This window comes from Pelobates fuscus, chromosome 3, assembly GCF_036172605.1.
Source record: "Pelobates fuscus isolate aPelFus1 chromosome 3, aPelFus1.pri, whole genome shotgun sequence".
Lineage (NCBI taxonomy): Eukaryota > Metazoa > Chordata > Amphibia > Anura > Pelobatidae > Pelobates > Pelobates fuscus.
The window spans coordinates 303885197-303907235 of NC_086319.1; the positions used below are offsets into that span (position 1 = coordinate 303885197).

Consider the following 22039-nt stretch of genomic DNA (forward strand, 5'->3'; position numbering starts at 1 on the left):
GAGATGTGTTTATCGGACCCCGAAACCACTATCCGATATAAAATATAAACCACTCAAATACGGACAAAATATTATCACTTTTGAGATTGATGAAGTACAATGTATTTGAAGCTACTTTTCCCTCCTTTCAGTAAATGTGTATGGTGTCAAATGGATTTTCCTGCTGGATTTATCCCGCAGGGTGTGTTCTCTTATTTCTGCAATAAACCTGCAACTGGAGAGCAGCCTTGTCGTAAATAGTTCTCAAGCTTTGTGCTGCTGTTCACATTATAACAATCCACCGATCACATGTAAAACGCACTGTGCAAAGTATATACAATAACAGCAAGCAACAAAAACAGCCTAGTTATAGCTCCCACCCCTCAATTTAACAAAGATTTTATTTTCCTCTGAAATTACTATTATTACAATTATATGAATTGAAATAGTTTAACCTCACTCTAATTGTGTATTTGGTTGAATTTATATTTGTTTTGTTTCCAAGTATACAGTGTTTCCCCCTAAGTGTTTCGTCATTGTAAATTTACAATTTTTTTAAGTGAAATGGTTTGACATACGTTTGATGAAGATCCATAGCAAGGTCGAAACGTTATTTGACAGCCAGGGTCATTCACTAAAGTGAGAATCCAAAGTGAATTCCAAATGTAAGGCCAAAGTAGCTCAACTGAAAGCATAGTAGAGAATTCATCCAGTTTGGCTATTTCAATCTTTAAAGCGGCACTGTCATGCCAAACTTACCTTTCTTTAATCGATTGCTCTTCTCTCCCTCTGTCAGGATCTGTTCCTCATTTCTTCCTGTCTGCTCTAGTTTTCTTTAAAATATAAAACAAAGTAGGCACTACTTTGTCTTATGGAGGTTTCCTGCGCTTGACCGGCTTTGACCAGCGGAGGAGCAAAGTGTGCTTCATTTCCGGTGGTCAGAGCAATGTTCCCACAATTCTCACCTTTGATCCGTGATGCTTCCTGTCAGTATTTCCGAACGTCCTGTCACTTAGAAACTACGGAATTTCGTCCTAACAGAATGAGAACAGTTTGTTCATTCATGTTAGGACGCAATTCGTGACTTTGTTCGGATCGGAATTTCATTAGAATGAATGAAACTCTGATCCTATTTGTGCCGCTGCTGCATCTTGCAGCCGCTTAGTAGATAACTCCCTAATTCCTACGGTATCAGGGAGCTATCTACCAAAAGGCTGTAAGACCGAAATTGGTCTTTAAGCCACATTTACTAAGTTTACTAATACTAAGTAAAGATTACTAAGAATACTTAGTATTAGTAAATTCTGACCCTACTCGCGATACCGCTGATAAAAGAAGATTTTAGAAAAAATACATCACATGGTAATTTTTTTAATTTCGTTTTTACAGGTATTTTGTTCTCTTGTTCCCCCCTCACTATTTTTTGTTTGAGTGGGGTAGGAAGGGATTTATTAATTTTATTTTTTTTAGGTGGAGGGGTGACTAGGGGGCTTGGGGACCCCTAGTCACCTGGGGAGGGGTAACATTTTCAATTTTGTTCAGTTTATTACAAGGAGGGAGCTACTGGCGCTCAGCTCCCTCCTTGTAAAATATTAAAATAGAAGCAGCAGGGAGCAGTGCTCTCTGCCACTTCCTAATCCCCCCATGTCCTCCCTCACTGTACGAGGGTCAATATGACCCCTATATGAGCATAAGGGAGAGTAAAATCTCCCGAATGCCCTTTCTCACTATGCCGCAAATGGGGGCGTGGCTTCTCACTGTTGTAAAAATAAAAAGCCGCCCCCCCCCATGGTGGGGCATCTATTAACTAGCAGAGTGGACCTGTGCCCCGCAAGTGGAGGCTATGCAAATAAACAGGGGACATAGACAGGGTCCGCCTTGGCCCCCACCCATGAGCGGCGGGTGGGGGCCCTAAATGAAAAGGGAGGGTGGGCCTATTGTCCTCAAACCCGGCCCCCACCCATCAGCGGTGGGTGGGGGTCCTAAATGAAAAGTGGGGGGGTGGGGCTATTGTCCTCCCCCCGGCCCCCACCCATGGGCGATGGGTGGGGGCTAAATGTAAAAATAACCCCCCAATGGTGACTAATGCCTCGTTTCCACTGAGCGGATCGGTTTGGGTTGGTACAGTTTGGAAGGTTTAGAATGGACCAGCCCATTCTGGTGAGCGTTTCCACTACAAGTCAGACCTTCAGGGCCATGCAGGGTTTAGAAAAAATGCTCTTCCTATCCACCAATTAATGGATTGTATAGTAGTTCCGCCCTAACCGAACCGTTCCATTTTCTATGGCCCTACATCTGAAGCAGGACCCTGAATGGATTGGTACGGTTCGCTTGTATGGACCACTTTCATAATGAAAACACCCAAAATAGCGAACCGTACCGAACTGAACCGAACCGATCTGCTCAGTGGAAACGAGGCATAGGGGTCCCCAAGCCCCTAGTCACCACCCCACCCCAAAAAAATTCAATAAGCCCTACCTACCCCCCTCACCCAAAAAATAGTGAGGGGGGAGACAATTAAAGGGACACTATAGTCACCTGAACAACTACAGCTTAATGTATTCGTTCAGGTGAGATCTATAGCTCCCTGCAGGCAATCTAATGTAAACACTGTATTTTCAGAGAAAATACAGTGTTTACATTGATTGATAGGAATACCTCCAGTGGCCGTCACTCAGACGGCCACTAGAGGCACTTCCTATCATGCAGGGCCCTAAAAAGGCCCTGTACACGTCAGACGTTTGAAAATACGTCTGACGTGTGCAGGAGAGAGAAGGCACTGTGTGCGCGCCTTCTCTCTGCAGCCTGTTAGTAGAGGAGGGGGACGGGCAAAGACCGCGAGCTGAGCTGTCAGTCAGCTCAGCTCGCGGCCGCTCACACCGCGCGCATGAATGAATGGTAGTGCGCATGAATGCCGCCCTCTGAAGTCTGTGCGCATGTGTGGCGAAGCCGCGCATGCGCACAAGGGAGCAATGACGCTTCCAAATGGAAGCGTCTGATTGCTCCCTGCTTGCGCCCGCCTATTTCGTCATTTTGACGAAATAGGGGGCGCGGCTTCACGAGGCTCCCGGCACTGGAACCAGGTGAGTAAACAGGGGGGGCTGCCTGGAGAGTCCCTTTAAACTAAATACATGTAAATAAATTAACAATACTTACCATTTGATGTCTTTTTTTCTAAAACCTTTTCTAAAAAGTCTCTACATTTACCTGTCACAGCACTTTGATTGGCCAGGAATCCAACCAATCATATTGCTCTGAGTCATTTTACACAGCGTGGGAAAATTCCAAAGAACTTTCCCACGCTGTGTAAAATGACTCGGAGAACTATGATTGGTTGGATTCCAAGCCAACCAATCAGAGTGCTGTGACAGGTAAATGTAGAGATTTACTTGTCAGAGCACTCTGGTTGGCTTAAACCAACTAATCGTTCGGAGTCATTTTGCAGGGCGTGGGAAGGCTTTATAAGCCTTTCCCCCACCCTGCGGAGCTCAGTCTGCGCCATGTCCTTACTGGGTGAAGATGGATTTTTTATTTTTATTTTGTAAGTTCGATGGGTATAATGGATTTTTATTTGGCCTTTTTGGGGGCTGAAAAAGGAAGGTTTTAGAAAAAAAGACATCAAATAGTATGTATTTTTATTTATTTACAATTAGCCCCCACCCGTCGCCCATGGATGGGGGCAAGGGTGGGGAGAACAATAGGTCCCCCCCATTTTTATTTAGGACCCCCACCCACTGCTCGTGGGTGGGGGTTGGAGGACCCACTGTCCCCGTTTATTTGAATAGCCCCCACTCGCAGGGCACGGGTGGGGGCTCAGGGGGGGGGCACCATGCAGCCTCACTGTTTAGTAGACATGCCCCTACTCGAGTAGGGGCAAATTAATCACTAATACTACGTAATCTTTACTTAGTGAAGTTGGCTGAAAGACCAATGGTATTAGGCAGCTATCTACTAAGCGGCTGCAAGAATCGGATCGGAATTTCATTCATTCTAATGAAATTTCAAACCGACCTAAAAGTACCGAATGCCGTCTTAACATGAATGAACAAACTAATCTCATTCTGTTAGGACAAAATGTAGTAGTTTCACCGACTTTCAGTCTTAATGACAGAACATTCTGGAATAGTGAAAGGAGGCATCGCAAGATTACGGTGAGAATTAAGGTGAGAATTGTGGGAAACATTTTCTGAACACATGAAATGGAGCACACTTTGCTCCTCCGCTGGTCATTGCTGGTCAGGCGTAGGAAATATACATAAGACAAAATAGTCCCTACTTTGTCTTATGTTTTAAAGAAAACTAGAGCAGACAGGAAGACATGAAGAACAGATCCTGACAGAGGGAGAGAAGAGGAATCGATTAAAGAAAGGTAAGTTCGTCATGACAGTGCCGCTTTAATCTCTTTTTACAGAGGTGACCTCATTGGTCTGTGGAAGGGAGAAAGCTCACCTCAAGTTGTGCTGCAAGTACCTTTTTAAAAAAAATAAAAAATGTTTTAGTTATTTGTTATTTAAAGTCACACTATAGCGTTAGGAATACAAATATGTAATCTGAACGCATTAGTGCTCTGACACCTATTTTGGCCCTTTAACCCCTCAACCCATGTGTGAGGGTTTGAAAGGTGAGTATTGCTTATCTTTCATCCCTTGCAGCACCTGTTTCCACGACTGGGTTCCCCCTCTCTTTGCTGAGACCATCAGTGTAGATCAGTGGTTCCAAACCAGTCCTCACGGCCTCCCCTTTATTGTTCCATGAATTAGAGTGTATCTTTAAATGAACACTATAGTTACCAAAGCAACTTTAACTTAAAGGACCACTATAGGCACCCAGACCACTTCAGCTTAATGAAGTGGTCTGGGTACCAGGTCCAGCTAGGTTTAACCCTTTCTTCTATAAACATAGCAGTTTCAGAGAAACTGCTATGTTTACATATGGGTTAATCCAGCCTCTAGTGGCTGTCTCATTGACAGCCGCTAGAGGGCTTGCGTGCTTCTCACTGTGATTTTCACAGTGAGAAGACACCAGCGTCCATAGGAAAGCATTGATAATGCTTTCCTATGGACTGGCTGAATGCGCGCGCGCGCAGCTCCTGCCGATGACGTCGCTATGGAGGAGAAGAGGAGGAGGACAGTTCCCCGCCGGGCGCTGGAGAAAGAGGTAAGTTTAACCCCTTCCTCTCCATCCAGCCCGGCGGGAGGGGGACCCTGAGGGTGGGGGCACCCTCAGGGCACTATAGTGCCAGGAAAACAAGTGTTTTCCTGGCACTATAGTGGTCCTTTAATGAACCGGTTGTGTGTATAGATAATTTCTCTGACTTCTCACTGATCAATTCTCTGCCATTTAGGAGTTAAATCACTTTTGTTTATGCAGCTCTAGCCACACCTTCCCTGGCTGTGACTGACACAGCCTGCATGAACAAAAAAATAGGAGATAAGAAAAGAAATTCAAAATTAAACAGAATTTGCAATAAAGGACAACATTAGATGACTCTTTACATGAAGTGTTTAGGAAGTCTGTGTAAGTCAAATGCAGGGAGATGTGACTAGTGCTGTATAAAGAAAGGGATTCTGTAGTTTAAGGAATAAAAAAGTTGTATTTATACAACACTTTTGTAAAACACTTTTAACACATACCCGATTCAGCCCTCCGCCACCATCAGATGGAGGGGGGCGAGCACATCAGGCCCTCCCCGTAGGAGGAAAGCATTACTCATTGCTCTCCTATTGAGATCCCGGTAAAACTGGAAGTACTCATGCAGAGCATGAGGACGTCCAGTGTCAGGCGACCACAAGTTGCTTAACCAAACTGTGAGAGCCACTAGAGGCAGTCTTGGTTCACAATGTAATTATTGCAGTTTCTCAAAAAATGCAATGATTTACATTGCCAATTTAAGGGGCACAGAGATGCTGCACCTAAGGCTCTTCAATGAACTGTAGTGGTCTGGGTGCCAATAGTGTCCCTTTATCTCCTTAATGGCAGTGAACTGAGCAGTGAGACTGCAGTGGCATGATCTACACAACAAAACTGCTTCCTTAAATTCGTTTTGGTGACTATAGTGTCTCTTTAAGTGAAGCTGAGTCAATATAGATTTTTATTTTTATTATTTTTGGTTGATGTACTTTTTATGCTGCTTACAGAAGACGTCACATTTTACAATAATATGGTGTATTCACCTAATTATTTGCAGTGTTTATTAGCCCTATTAATGCAGCAGATAGTTATTAAAAAGCAGTATTTATCTGCTGCACAAATTGGGTAGGGACCTTCTCCAGTTTAGGTGTCACATCTCAAGAATTCACTGTAAACCTGGCTTGCGAGCAGTATATGTGTCAATCAATGATGACATGCAACCATGTTACTGTAATACACATGATATTAGAATATATATTATTCTCTAATTTGTATATTTGGGATTGGTGTAAATATCAGAAAATACTTTTCTATTTAAAGGAACACTCCAGGTACTATAACAACTTTATCCTAATGATATTGTTGTGGTACCCAGGTTGTTCCTTTAAGCAAATTAACAAAATAACAATAAAAGTACAAAAAAAAAAAAAACATATAAAGGATATCATAGACATGACCGATCATATTTCATTTTATCTGCTGTCCCTCTCCTGCAGCCCATTGCTGGCCCCCTTTCAGCCAGTAAGGCTTTGGATAAAAGATGAACAAGTTATCGCACTGTGATACGATCTGCTTCCCCATGCACGCCATATGTTTTTTAAGCTGTGCCAGTGCTTTAATCTTTATGTAGCGTGTAGATAGTATTCTTACGGCCAAGTTGGGTTCTTCTGAAGTAAACTGAAGCATCCTGATTTCCTTGAGGGGGCTCCTATCCCCAGACACGCTCTGCAAGATGGAGGGGGCTTGTTTACCAGCTCTGCTTGGTTTAAGATGGTCTCCGCAATGCTGCTCTCAGGAATGCATGGAATCTCTCACTCATGAGGCCCTAACTGCTTCTAAATTTACCCTCCTTGTTGATGTGGTACCTCAAGCACTGATTAATGTAAGGTTCACTACACAATCACTATCATGTTATTTTAAGTTTAACTCATTGGATGCAAAGAAATGTTTATTTTTAGTGGAAAAATTATCACTCCGCTAGAGATCGAGCATTGTTATTTTTGAGTGATAGTCCTTCTTTGGGGCTCAAATCACTCTATCCTTCCCACTTTCCTGGCCTAGTGCTACCTTTTCCTGGAATTAGCACACAGCGCGCTCTGCAGCAATAAAACTCAGAGTAACGTGTCTTTTCTTTAGTGGCTGCACTAAGTGTATAATTCAGTTTGTGTAAACAAAGTATATGGTGTGTGTGTGTGTGTATGTATGTGTGTGTATATATATATATATATATGTGTGTGTGTGTGTTAGTATATGTAGGCAACATTCAGAGCTCCATATATTATTATTTATATAGCGCCAGCAAATTCCATAGCGCTGTACAATAGGTGGACAGACACGTAATTGTAAGAGGGGCTGAGGGATGAGCTTACATGCTAGAAGGAGTGGGGTATAGTGACACGAAGGGTAGAAGTAGGGGTAACAAAGTAGGTTGCTAGAAAAGTATTTACTGTGGACTTAGTATGTTTTTTTTTTGGACAGTTGCAGGAGAGGGGGATGAAAATCTGCTAACAGTTGAATTTCAACCAATCATAACTCCCCCTGCCCTATCCTTTTCTATTTTTGAAGTTCACACTGTCCCCCTTTTTAAACTCACTCCTTTAACCCCATTAAGGACCAAACTTCTGGAATAAAATGGAATCATGACATGTCACACATGTCATGTGTCCTTAAGGGGTTAAGAATGGCTTCCCCACTTCCTCTCATCTAGCACTCCTTCCCTATACTTGGGGATTTCAATATCCCAATCAACAACGCTAACTGCACTGATGCCTCTCGTCTGCTCTCTGTAACCTCCTCCTTTGGCCTTACGCAGTTGGTTCAATTTAGCAACCCATACAGCCGGAAACACTCTTCATCTTGGCTTCACAAATCTCTGTACCGCCTCTAATCTCTCCAATATTCCTTTTCCTCTATCTGAGCACCATCTGCTGACTTTTGACCAGCATACCTGGCTTTATTTGGCTTTATTGCTCATGGTAGCTCTGTTTGGAATGGAAATAAACTGTACAAAAAAGATGGTTTGCATCTTTCTCAAAAGGGAACAAATGTTCTCAGTGAGCAGTTCAGAGGTTTTGCTAGGATGTATTTAAACTAGGAGGGGGGGGGCAAAAGGGTGATAAAACATCAATCCAATTGTCCCCCAAAACAAGGACAGAAGGTGCCTGTAGCAAGTGTGTTAAAAAATGATAAGCTTAGAGTCATGTCTACAAATGCTCGCAGTTTAGGGAATAAGATCCATGAACTTGTGGCAATAATGGCAACTGATAGTGTAGATTTAGTCGCTGTTACTGAGACATGGTATAATGAGAAAAATGACTGGGACATAGCAATACCAGGGTACTCTTTATATAGAAAAGACAGGGAAGGCAAGAAAGGGGGAGGGGTGGCCCTGTATGTAAAGAATAGCATAAAATCTAGCCTAATAAAGGTTAGTGAGGCGAACATAGAGTCAGTTTGGGTTACGTTAGAATTTGGTAATCACACAGTAACTCGTGTAGGTGTGATTTATAGGCCCCCAGGACAAATTGAAGAGTTAGATAATCTACTAGTTGAAGAAATAGCTAAAATGACAATGAAGGGGGAAGTTATCATCATGGGTGACTTTAATCTTCCTGATATAAATTGGAAAACAAAAGTAGCTACTTGTGCCAGGAGCACACATATTCTAAACTCCCTACTGGGATTGTCTCTAAAACAAGTCGTTGAGGAGCCAACTCGTAAAGAGGCCATACTAGATTTAGTGTTAACAAATGGAGATTTGGTATCAGATATTACTGTAGGTGAAAGTTTAGGATCCAGTGATCATCAGTCAGTGTGGTTTAATATAAGAACAGTGACTGAGTCACACCACACAAAAACAAAAGTTTTAGACTTTAGAAAAACAGACTTTTCCAAAATTAGAATATGTGTAAAGGAGTCATTATCAGACTGGAGCAATTTAAATGGAGTCCAAAAGAAATGGGATTATTTCAAAGTTGCACTACTGAAGGCAACAGAAAATTGCATTAGGCTTGTCAGTAAAAGCAAAAAATTCAAGAAACCACTGTGGTACTCCACAGATGTAGCCAAAATAGTAAAAAACAAAAAGTTAGCATTTAGTAATTATAAAAAAACCCAGAGTGAGGAAGATAGAATTACCTATAAGATTAGGCAGAAAGAGGCTAAGCAAGTTATAAGAGCTTCCAAATCACACACAGAAGAGAAAATAGCACAGTCAGTAAAAAAGGGGGACAAAACCTTTTTTAGATACATAAATGAGAAAAGAAAAGTAAAACAAGGATTAGTTAGATTAAAAACAAAAGAAGGAAGGTATGTAGAAGAGGATAAAGGTCTAGCTGACTGCCTCAATGAATATTTTTGTTCGGTATTTACAGATGAAAATGAAGGAAAGGGACCTCAGTTAAGAAAAAGGATAAATGAGTCATTTATTACACGTGAGTTTACAGAGGAAGAGGTTCTATTTCAACTGTCAAAAGTAAAGACAAATAAGTCAATGGGACCTGATGGAATACACCCAAAGCTATTAAAAGAGCTTAGTGGTGTACTAGCAAAACCATTAACAGATTTATTTAACCAATCATTGATAACAGGAGTAGTCCCAGAAGATTGGAAGTTAGCGAATGTTGTGCCCATTCACAAGAAAGGTAATAGGGAGGAGTCGGGCAACTATAGGCCAGTAAGCCTAACTTCAGTAGTGGGGAAAGTGATGTAAACCATGTTAAAGGATAGGATTGTTGAACATCTAAAAACACATGGATTTCAAGATCAGAGACAACATGGGTTTACTTCAGGGAGATCATGCCAAACTAATCTTATTGATTTTTTTGATTGGGTAACTAAAATTATAGATCAGGGTGGTGCAGTAGACATTGCTTACCTCGATTTCAGTAAGGCTTTTGACACTGTTGCACATAGAAGGCTTATCAACAAACTACAATCTTTGAGTTTGGATTCCAATATTGTTGAATGGGTAAGGCAGTGGCTGAGTGACAGGCAACAGAGGGTTGTAGTCAATGGAGTATATTCGAAGCTTGGGCTTGTCACCAGTGGGGTACCTCAGGGATCTGTACTTGGACCCATTCTCTTTAATATTTTTATTAGTGATATTGCAGAAGGTCTTGATGGTAAGGTGTGTCTTTTTGCGGATGATACTAAGATATGTAACAGGGTTGATGTTCCAGGAGGGATAAGCCAAATGGAAAATGATTTAGGTAGACTAGAAAAATGGTCAGAGTTGTGGCAACTGACATTTAATGTGGATAAGTGCAAGATAATGCATCTTGGACGTAAAAACCCAAGGGCAGAGTACAGAATATTTGATAGAGTCCTAACCTCAACATCTGAGGAAAGGGATTTAGGGGTGATTATTTCTGATGACTTAAAGGTAGGCAGACAATGTAATAGAGCAGCAGGAAATGCTAGCAGAATGCTTGGTTGTATAGGGAGAGGTATTAGCAGTAGAAAGAGGGAAGTGCTCATGCCATTGTACAGAACACTGGTGAGACCTCACTTGGAGTACTGTACACAGTACTGGAGACCCTATCTTCAGAAGGATATTGATACCTTAGAGAGAGTTCAAAGAAGGGCTACTAAACTGGTTCATGGATTGCAGGATAAAACTTACCAGGAAAGGTTAAAGGATCTTAACATGTATAGCATGGAGGAAAGACGAGACAGGGGGGATATGATAGAAACATTTAAATACATAAAGGGAATCAACACAGTAAAGGAGGAGACTATATTTAAAAGAAGAAAAACTACCACAACAAGAGGACATAGTCTTAAATTAGAGGGACAAAGGTTTAAAAATAATATCAGGAAGTATTACTTTACTGAGAGGGTAGTGGATGCATGGAATAGCCTTCCAGCTGAAGTGGTAGAGGTTAACACAGTAAAGGAGTTTAAGCATGCGTGGGATAGGCATAAGGCTATCCTAACTATAAGATAAGGCCAGGGACTAATGAAAGTATTTAGAAAACTGGGCAGACTAGATGGGCCGAATGGTTCTTATCTGCCGTCACATTCTATGTTTCTATGTTTCTATACCTAAGACCCAATTGACACCACCATCTGAACATCAATCTTGCAGAAACCTCCAATGTCTTGACCTAGAGCATTTCTTTTCTAATCTCCAAACTCTCCTTTTACTTATCTCAAACCTCAACTAGACATCATGGCACCTCCTACATTTAAACACAGCAAGCGCCCCCAACAACAACCCTGGCACACCAAGCTGACTCAATACCTCCAAAAAATGCTCCTAAACTGCTGTACGCTTTTGGAGAAAGTCTGACTTTCTCCACTATAAATTTATGCTGCACTCATACAGCTTGGCTCTTTCCTCTGCAAAAGTAAATTACTTCAACACCCTCATAACCACACTCTCTTGCGAACCGAAACAACTATTTCACACATTTATCTCTTCTTCGCCCTATTGTTCCTCCCCCACCTACTAACTTAACTTCCTCAGACTTTGCAACTCACTGACAAGATCTCTACAATCAGGGAAGAGATCTCTCATATTTCTTCTTCTCCTTACAACACTTCCCCTAACCTCACTCCCTCTGCTTTTCTGTGTTAATTCGGACCCGCTACAGTGGAAGAGGTTTCTGCTCTGCACCAGTCCTCCTGCCCCACCACTTGCTCTCTAGATCCAATTCCCTTGCATCTCATCTGTACTCTGTCTTCTTCTCTTTCTCTACCTCCACTAAAATTCTCAATCTCTCTCTCCGCTGGCATATTTCTATCACCCTTCAAACATGCAACTATAACCCCTTTTCTAAAAAAGCCCAACCTTGACCTTAACTCCCCATCCAACTACCGTCCTATCTTGCTACTGCCTTTTGCATCCAAGATACTTGAAAGAGTTGTGTATGTGAGATTGACAAACTTCCTCAAGTACAACTTTCTGTTAGACCCGCTTCAGTCTGATTTCCACGCTAAGCACTCTGTGAAAACGGCACTGTTCAAAGTAGCCAATGATCTACTCGCTGCAAAATCTCGTGGTCACTACTCTATCCTAATTCTCCTTGACCTGTCTGCGGCTTTTGACACTGTTAATCATCAACAGCTTCTTCTCATCCTCCGCAATATCGGTCTACAAGATATTGCTCTCTCCTGGTGCTCCTCCTACCTCTCCCAGCGCTCTTTTAGTGTTTTTCACTGGCTCTGCTTCTTCTCCCCAACTCCTCTCTGTTGGTGTTCCCCAAGGTTCAGTCCTTGGCCCCCTACTGTTCTCCATCTATACTGCCTCCCTTTGTAAACTCATTAGCTCCTTTGGCTTCCAATATCATTTATATGCGGATGACACGCAAATCTATCTGTCCTCTCCTGATCTCTCACCGTCCCTCTTTACTAGTGTCTCTGACTGCCTCTTTGCTATTTCTAACTGGATGGCTGCCCACTTCCTTAAACTAAACTTGACCAAAACTGAAATTCTGGTCTTTTCTCCCTCAAGTGTTGCTACTCCTGTGTCTGTCTCCCTCCAAGTCAACGGTGCTACCATCAGCTCCACCATGCAGGCTCGCTGCCTAGGTGTTCTCTTTGACTCCGACCTCTCCTTCCCGCCTCATGTTCAGTCTATCGTCAAATCCTGCCGCTGCCATCTCAAAAACATTGCACACGTCCAACCATACTTAACACCAGATGTGAAGGTGCTGGTCCATTCCACTGTCCTTTCTCGCCTTAACTACTGTAATCTGCTTCTCAGTGGACTTACGTGCTCCCAACTTGCGCTGTTACAGTCCATAATGAATGCAGCGGCGAGGATCATTTTCCTGTCAGTCCCTAAATTGGCTTCCTGTAAGATATAGGGCTCAATTTAAAATTCTGGTTCTTGCTTTCATATCTCTATCTAATGCTGCTCCCATCTATCTGTCCTCCCTAATACACAAGTATGTCCCGTCTAGGCCCTTATGCTCTGCTGAAGACTTACGTCTATCTTCTGTCCGTACTCCCACCTCTGATGCTCGTCTTCAAGACTTCTCGAGGGCTGCGCCGTTCCTGTGGAACTCACTTTCCTCCTCCGTTAGATGTTCACCCAGTCTCCACTCCTTCAAAAAATCATTAAAAACCCACTTCTTCATAAAAGCGTATCAATTAAACTGATAATAGCTTCCGACTGATTCCTCTCTTACAACTGTCATTAGTCTAATACTATCCTTTCCTTTTATGTCACTTTACCCCACTCCCTCTAGAATGTAAGCTCATTGAGCAGGGCCCTTAACCCTTTTGTTCCTGTATGTCCAACTCGTCTGGTTACAACTACATGTTTGTTCGTCCACCCACTGTAAAGCGCTGTGGAATTTGTTGGCGCTATATAAAAAATACATAATAACATAATAATTGATATGCTTTACAGAAGAAGTGAGTTTTCAATTATTTTTTTAAGGAGTGGAGACTGAGTGAAAGTCTGAATGAGTATTGGAAGGGAGTTGCACAGAAAAGGTGCAGCCATGGAGAAGTCTTGAAGGCGAGCATCAGAGGTTGTAGTACGGACAGAGGATAGATGTAGGTTTTCGGCAGTGGACTACATCAATGCTTTGCCAGCATTATTGCTGTAAGAGCGTTATGGGATATGTAGTAAACAACATCTGTAGTGCTGAAGGTTACCTGCCACTGAGCTTGATCCTGAATTCTTAAGAATGTTTTCATTAATGGCTTGCAACCACCATATCTCTATTAACTCCCCATAAGAATAATGTTTTCCATGGCCATTTGAAATGTTGTTAGGTTTAAAAAATAAAATAAAAAAAAAGTAAATAAAAGTAGAAGCAAGCAATAAAGTTAACAAAACATGCTAACTCAAATGGCCAGTAAACTAAAGAATGGTTTTACATAAAGGGCCACTTTAAATGCTATAATCACAACAGTAAATGCTCTTGTAGGGCACAAAACGTGGTAGCGGATGACCAGAAATCAGGGCACTCCTGGGTCTTCCCACCATGATAATACAAAATTTAAATTTCGGCATTATCAATACCAATGCTGCCCAATATATATGGCTTGTTAAACCAACCCCAGCACTCACAGGCTATCACTGTCCTGGTTGAGCAATATTGATACTGACAGTGTGGAAGAGGTGGTCTGTAGGTGTGGTTGAGAGCATTTTATTTCCCTATCCCTAACATGGCATAAAACTGAGGGACAGCCTCTGCTGTCCGGCTTCGGTTATTGAATTATGGTGCCAATCCATGCTTCCTTTAAGCAGTTTTTCTTGGCAGTAGTCATTTATTAAAATGGTATAAAAGGGTGTGACCACAATACCATGAATTAATGAATATTTTTATTTCAGCTTATGAGCCTAACTTTTTTTTTTTTTTTTTTTTAAACACAGGGAAAGTGATTTTGTGTGTGTGTTGGTTACCAATACACTTCTACAAGCTGATGTTACTTTCAATCATTCAGAATGCTAACACAAAGTATTCTTTCTAGGCCGGCAATCCCCAGTAGATTACTTTAACTCTGCCGATTTGCAAGGTGTCCTGGAGATTGCGTCCAAACACTATGCACAGATTATCCAGCAACACGAAATGACTGATGAATTCTTCTATAGTTCAGGTGGAGAGAAGGTAAGTTCACATTACTGTACAATAACGTTGATGGCATTCTAATTACTCTAAACTAAAATACCAGTCTGTTCTATAACACAGTACTTCGTTTCAATATGCAAAATGAAAGGAATAAAATTGCTGCACCACAAGCAAAAGAAATATACTAAACCTCCAGTTGTATATGTTTGATTTGCTTTATTATAAATTACTGTCCATTTCATGGATCGTACCTATATCTTATTCCCAGTTGCGTAACCTTTAAATATGTATTTATGGTTTAAAAAAAAACCCAAAAAAACACACAAACAAAAGAGTGCCATTGAATTTGGTATTTATAACATGTAGAGACCAGGCAGTACATGAAAACCAGCTGACAAGCTAAATGTACCTTTAAGTTAAATACCACCATTATTATTATTATTATTATTATTATTATTATTATGTGGACTTTGTTTTCTGTTTTGGGTTATTTTTTCGCATTTCCTAAATTTCTGAATATATCTTCAATGCTTTCATTAAATGTACCTTATATTTGTGGATAGTCATTTGCTAAAGCTGTGCTGGAGTTGACTACATTCTCCAAGGTAGGATTTGGGAAAAAGGGTCATTCATAGAGTGATAGAGTGCCCTCTGTTGTCTGCCTGGTAACACTGCAATGATTTAGACTTTTTTTTTTTTTTTTATTGTGGCAGCCCTAACTTATTTGTCCACCTGGTATATAACAACTGCAGCCTCATATAGGAAAAACAACCATTAAAAACACAAACCTCTACATTGATCTGACTATGGGCCCAAGACAAATTAAATCGTTCGGGGACCCTGTTTTAACATAAAACCATCAGCTTCAATGGAAGCCCAGTAGGAACCTACATTTCCATTTTCTCAAGACGTATAATACCTATACACACTGCGGCAATCATAGTGAGTTCCAAAATGGAAAAACCGTAGACAACTATCGTAAAAAAATGCCAGCAACCATCCTCAGAGTTAGCCATTGATTAGCATAGTTAAACACACAGTATTTATCTTTAATGAATGACATTTAAAAGCTGCGTGCTGTGTCCGCTCACTACAATTGTATTACGCCGGAAGCACAGTGTCTTGAGCAGTTATATGGCCAGTTGAAATGTGCTTGATGCATGTTGTGTGTCTTTCTTATGATTATTGGTTTTCAAATGACTTGATTTTAATAATGTATTATAAGAATATTTATGTGTTTGTTGTGTATACAATGCGGTTAACAATTTCCTACAACTGAACTCTGTTACCTCTGCTCCCCATTTACATATACCATTAATAGTTCAAAAGGACTCGCAGATATCCAGTCAAGATTTTAGTCAAATAGTTGTGTGTAGCTTGTAGGTGTTATTGTTAGGGATTTCTGGCCAGGCCCACAGGGGCTTTTCTGCCTGTACCTCCTGTACTACTGTTGACTAATCCTTTTTGGAGGCCTCTCTTCTGCTCTGAAGAGACGTAAATCATTATAAGAGCACATGTGAGACATTATATAACATCTACAAGTTACTGAAGGGTGGAAGGATGGTAGATTTGCAGCAATTTTATGTTTTTTCTTGCTTTAAAAACCCCAAACTTTTTATACTAGCAAAAATCAACCATTTCTGTGTATGAACGTATAAGGCTAGTAAAAATACAGTGATTGTTATTGCAGCATTTTAACCATGACCTTGGCTTTTATTGTGATTAGAAATTATTTATTTTCTAGTCAAATTAAACTGTCAGAGTTTTGTGTAGGAGCTGTTTTGTACATGACCAGATGATTCAGCCCTCAAAATCTGCTTTCACATGGTCTGTAGAGGTGCGTGGTCGGATCGTCAACTAAGATAGCTGTGTGAGCTCCTCCACCGCCAACAAGAATAAGCACTAGCCAACAGCATAACAAGCAGTCACGCTCACAACATGACTATCCTTGTAGATCCTCATAATGAGGACACCTAGAAATTCGAACAAACAGACCACTGAATCTTTGGCTGCAGGTATGTTTGTGGACTCGAGCCACAAGGCAGACTCCACAAGATGGAGGCTGCGCCATCCCGTGCACTGTAGAGGAGAATGCCATAGCATACACCTTAAGCTAGAAGTCAAGTAACACATCCCAAATCCTCCGTAAACATGCAAAGGTAAAGAGCTATCTCACACAAGAGATGGAGAGGGAACACCTAGAAGTGAAGATGGATATGCAGGCCTTAGATGGCCAGACAGACAAACTGGAGCTAAGGATGGAGCATGTCATTAAGGCCAACAATGATACCGTTGTTCACACAAACACTCACAGGGAGCCGAAGATGGACACTTTATGTTGGTCATCAAATTATTCTTATGTTTTAGTCACCCTGTACACACTATAGGTGCAGAGTATGTGTAATGTAATCGTATATTGTTAAATGTTTTGTGTCCTGTCCTGTCATGCTGATGCTGATGTCTAACTTGGTGGATTTGGCTGTGGAGCCTGTACAGCGCCATCTGCTGGTTGTAAGGATCTTGAAACTGTTATATGCACTTCCTGAATAACAAGGCTTATTAATTTGCATATTCCAGGTAAATCTGCATACTATGAATTCTGCAGGCATGATAAATATTTCTTGTTAAATATTGTCTTCTCCACTCTTTTATAAATATGTTAATGTTGTTATGCCTTTCTGTATGATTTGGTTATTTGTATTAGATTGAGTTTGTCACAATAAGTCTAATGTAATGTGCATATGGGCTAGTCCTAAGTAAAATTAAAGCTGAGTGTGTTCATTCCATTTTGAACTGTGTGTTCTGCTTGGTTTTATTTTGTAGCATTCATTCAAAAGATTAATTTGCCTAAATATTTATTAATAACCATTAGAAATCACACATAGGATAGGGAGTTTGCCTCCAGAGCTCTACCTACACTTAATGGTTTGTCTATATTGCTACATAAGAGGTAACACAAACATCCCCTCAGATTTAGATAGCCATCATGTAATAGTCTCGGTATAATATATTCCACGATGGTCCACCTTTTCAATATTTATGCATGAAATGCACCAAATTCTGTAATCAATTAGCAGAAACTGTTTGATCCTTGCTGCAAAGGATTCTCTTGGTGGGAACAAATTTCAACAAGGTCCCTTGTCCAGCAACTGATAGGAGTTCTAGATCAGGTCCTTTGTCTAGCAGCCTGTAGGAGTTCCAGAACAGGGATAATAAGCTATCAAGACACATTATTACACCGCTTCCTTCAGCATAAAGGGATAATTGACACACAGAGAGTTAAATACTCAGATAAGGTAGATTGTACTTTCTTCTCAGCACCACATTCCACATATTCCTGAATAAATCTGTTTCTCAAAAACCGATTAGGCACGATGAGAGTGGACAGAACGGAGGTCAGTAAAGCTATTTACATCAGAGGTTTATGTCTAACATCCCCTCGGAGTTAAAAGTTTAACGCCTACATACTGAAAGACCAAAAAATGGTAGAAGTTGTGAAAGTCATTATAAGGGACTATTTTACCAGGAATACTACTCCAGGGTTCTTGCTCTCCACTGTGTATTGGCAGCCCACAAGGTGGTCATATGGGGTTACCTTATAAAGATATCAAACCACTCAAAAGAAAAGACACAATGAAACTCATATCACTTACAGGAGGCATTACGCTTGGCAGAGCAGAGGCAGAATACCAACCCCACAGAAGCAGGACAAGCAGAACTGAGAGATTGGGCACATCCTTAAAAATGTGTTTCTTAGACCTCCGTGGAAATCCCGAGGGCAGTTGGATCAGGCCTGTAATGCTTAGATCCCACAACTGTGACGGAATTTATTCCCCGGACGGCGCAGCTCCTGGAGCCTCCAAGAGGTACAACTTGAAGGTACACTACCTGTTGGGACCCCTCACATGTCCCGCAAGAGACTGACAAAACATCATGACCACAGCTGTATAAGCAAGACTCTCATTTCAGTTCCACACCTTTACTTTTATTTTTCTCTGAATTAACCTACTCTTAGTCTCTCAGTTTGCTATTTCAAAACCCCCTATGTTCGGGACTTACCTGCACTGTCCAAACACGAGATCAGCCCACAGCAATCTGAAAGGTTGCCTATAATTTCCACCTGTTGTCTATCCCATTTACACAACAGCATGTGAAATTGATTGTCACTCAGTGTTGCTTCCTAAATGGACAGTTTGATTTCACAGAAGTGTGATTGACTTGGAGTTACATTGTGTTGTTTAAGTGTTCCCTTTATTTTTTTGAGCAGTGTATTTAAAAAAAAATCTTTGATGGTGTGAGGGTTAAACATGTGGCAGCTGGCCAGATTTGCTAGCCATCTGCCACTTTAAAATGTAAGGGAAAATAAATAATAATCATATGGGATCAATGTGACCACCGCATTAATATAATAGAGATTTTAAACCTCCCTTCTGTACTCTTGAGAGGTGGGTCAGAGGATACTAGTTTTATACCTGGGGAGACCTAGTCCTCACCCCCCCACACACAAACCTTGACTTGTTTTCTAACGCACATAGTCATCTTCCCTCTGAATAACATAACCTACCTACCCTCTCACATAATAAGTGTGACAGATGGCCCAATAAATCTACGAACTTGTGAAAAACAGTTTATAAATTCTTCCCTTCTTAAGCTCGCCCCACCCCCCCTAAAAAAGCAAACTTTACTAGTATAAAAAAAAACTAAAATAAGAACACAATTTGCATAATACCAGATGAAAACATTCAAAATACTGTGCAACTAAAATAGATCCATCTTCGCTCTTCACAGAATAATAATAAGGAAAGGTTTTATAAAGGCTTTCCTACGCATTGAATTCTCATTAGAGCATTCTGATTGGTTGTCTTGTATCTCCATGGCAAGTCTCAAGAGAAGTGACACTTTCCTGTTAGAGTACTCTAACTGGTTGGCTTAAAGGGACGCAATAGCTTTAAGAACAAATCTGTATTCCTAACGCTACAGTGACATTGTACAATTGTACATATTTTTATTTTTTTTATTTTTTTTGGACTCTCCATAAATTATTTTACTCACCTTTTATCCAGTACCAAGTCTCCCATGGTGTTGCTGCCCAATCCTCATCGTATGATGTCATGTAGGAAGCGTGTCTCCTAGATGATGGTCCAGTTCAATGCTCCTTATACAGGAGCATTGGGAATCTTAAGCGCATGCACATTGCTTACTCTGATCCGTCATTGATTCTATCCTAGAATTCTATAATGTAATTATATAATGTAACCATTGTGCATGCAATTATTCTCTGTGATAGACTGTGACGGTAGTTGTGGTATGCCTTAGTATGAGAACTGGGATGCAACAGCTTCTTCTATCCAGAGGGCTTGGAGGTTTGGCTTTAACCCCTTAAGGACTAAACTGTTGGAAATCAATTTAAATCTTACCAACAACACAGCACCAAGGGCATCTTCTTTGCACTATAACCACAACAGTGCCCTGTTTTGGTTATGGTATATAGAGTGCCCCTTTAATTTGTAAGGTGAAAAAAAAAACTTTCCATTTTGAGGATAAATTTGTCTTACAGGATTGCAAATGCTTCCATACTTTACTGAAAATAATTCTACATAGTGTTTCAGCCACTGTATTTATATATTCACGTACATTCATGAGTAACATTTCTTGTTGTTTTTAACCCTGGCTAAACAAATTCTATTTAGTGACATTTTTATTAACCCCTTAAGGACCAAACTTCTGGAATAAAAGGGAATCATGACATGTCACACATGTCATGTGTCCTTAAGGGGTTAAAGCCATTTCATTTTTAATATACATTTTTCTGGGAGCCTTAGTAGTAAGGACCTACTACTGTAGGTACTATAACAACTAGATAGTTATTAAAGTGTCTACAATGTTCCTTTAAAATATGGGATGGGGCCTTTCTAGCGGCAGGGCAGCTGCCCAGTAGCTAGCTTTTAATGTAGTATGCAGATGGGGGCATAAGAAGGTAATAGTAAGCTTATAGTAATATGAGGGTCATACTGACCCACATCAGCTTTTGTATTTATTTTAATTTTTTTTACATTTAAAAAATGTAAAAAGCATGGTTAACCATTGTGCCATCTAGGGTTATTTAACAATTGTCCCTCAGCCATTAGTTTGTATTTCCAAAATCCATGCTTCAAAGGGAGGCTGAAGACCTGCCCAATCTCATATTGTAAGCCAGTTAATCAGAACACTGTGGCACCAGTTGGAATGGCTACGGAGGATGTGTTGCACTTATAATGGGGTCGCTTACATGCAAATAGAACCTATAAAAATGTATTTTTGTAATAAATTATTTATTTATTTATAAAATATTTTACCAGGAAAGATACATTGAGATTTATCTCGTTTTCAAGTATGTCCTGGGTATATAAATGCATGTATATTAAGGTTAAATTATATTGATGAACTGCACATATGAACAGCTGAACATTTGCTTATAAGCAAGGAATATTATATTTAAAGAGAGCAGGAATAATACCAAAATATTTAGGTGACCAACTAACAGCACTTTATTAAACTGTTTAGCCAAAGAAATATGTCTTTGTAGCTTTTATGGTCTATGAGCTCTGTGATACATTCATGCTTACAATATTCTAAGCTTGTAAAAAAAAAAGAGGCACAAGGTTAGAAAAAGATGTAAGTGAAACTCTCGAAAAGATAAATAGTTTCAGAATGGCATAGTAGCCTTTTTCCATTGTGTTACTATAATTATATTGTATAGTGAAATCGGTCTGATCTCCATCTCTAACATATGATAGTTCTTTATTTTTACATAATGAGTAGCCAGCCATAACATTATAAATAAATGACTCTAAAAGGGGACTACTACTATTTTTACTTGATCGTTATGTAGCACCAACATAATCCTCAGCAATGTATAATTGATGGAATACACACAAATAATGAACACTTACGAAAGGAACATAGAACCCAGCTTGTGAGCTTACACAGTAGTAGGTATGATGCCAAGAGAGACCGGGCAACATCCAACTAGTAAGAAACAAATTGATTTTGAATGTTTTAACACTTACCAGGGTGCCCTTGAGTCCCAGGTAGTTATCAAACTGTTGGAAATCAATTTAAATCTTACCAACAACACAGCACCAAGGGCATCTTCTTTGCACTATAACCACAACAGTGCCCTGTTTTGGTTATGGTATATAGAGTGCCCCTTTAATTTGTAAGGTGAAAAAAAAAACTTTCCATTTTGAGGATAAATTTGTCTTACAGGATTGCAAATGCTTCCATACTTTACTGAAAATAATTCTACATAGTGTTTCAGCCACTGTATTTATATATTCACGTACATTCATGAGTAACATTTCTTGTTGTTTTTAACCCTGGCTAAACAAATTCTATTTAGTGACATTTTTATTAACCCC

The 22039-nt window shown here is 40.4% G+C and overlaps 1 protein-coding gene across 1 annotated transcript in view; it reads left to right on the forward strand.

Annotated features, from left to right (window-relative positions):
* Positions 1-22039, forward strand: part of LOC134603152 (protein FAM169B-like) — a 54840-nt gene that overhangs the window by 11582 nt on the left and 21219 nt on the right. Inside the window, exon 2 of the mRNA XM_063448857.1 lies at positions 14542-14678. Within this exon, the coding sequence (XP_063304927.1) occupies positions 14542-14678 (137 nt within the window). The remainder of the gene's footprint in view (positions 1-14541; positions 14679-22039) is intronic.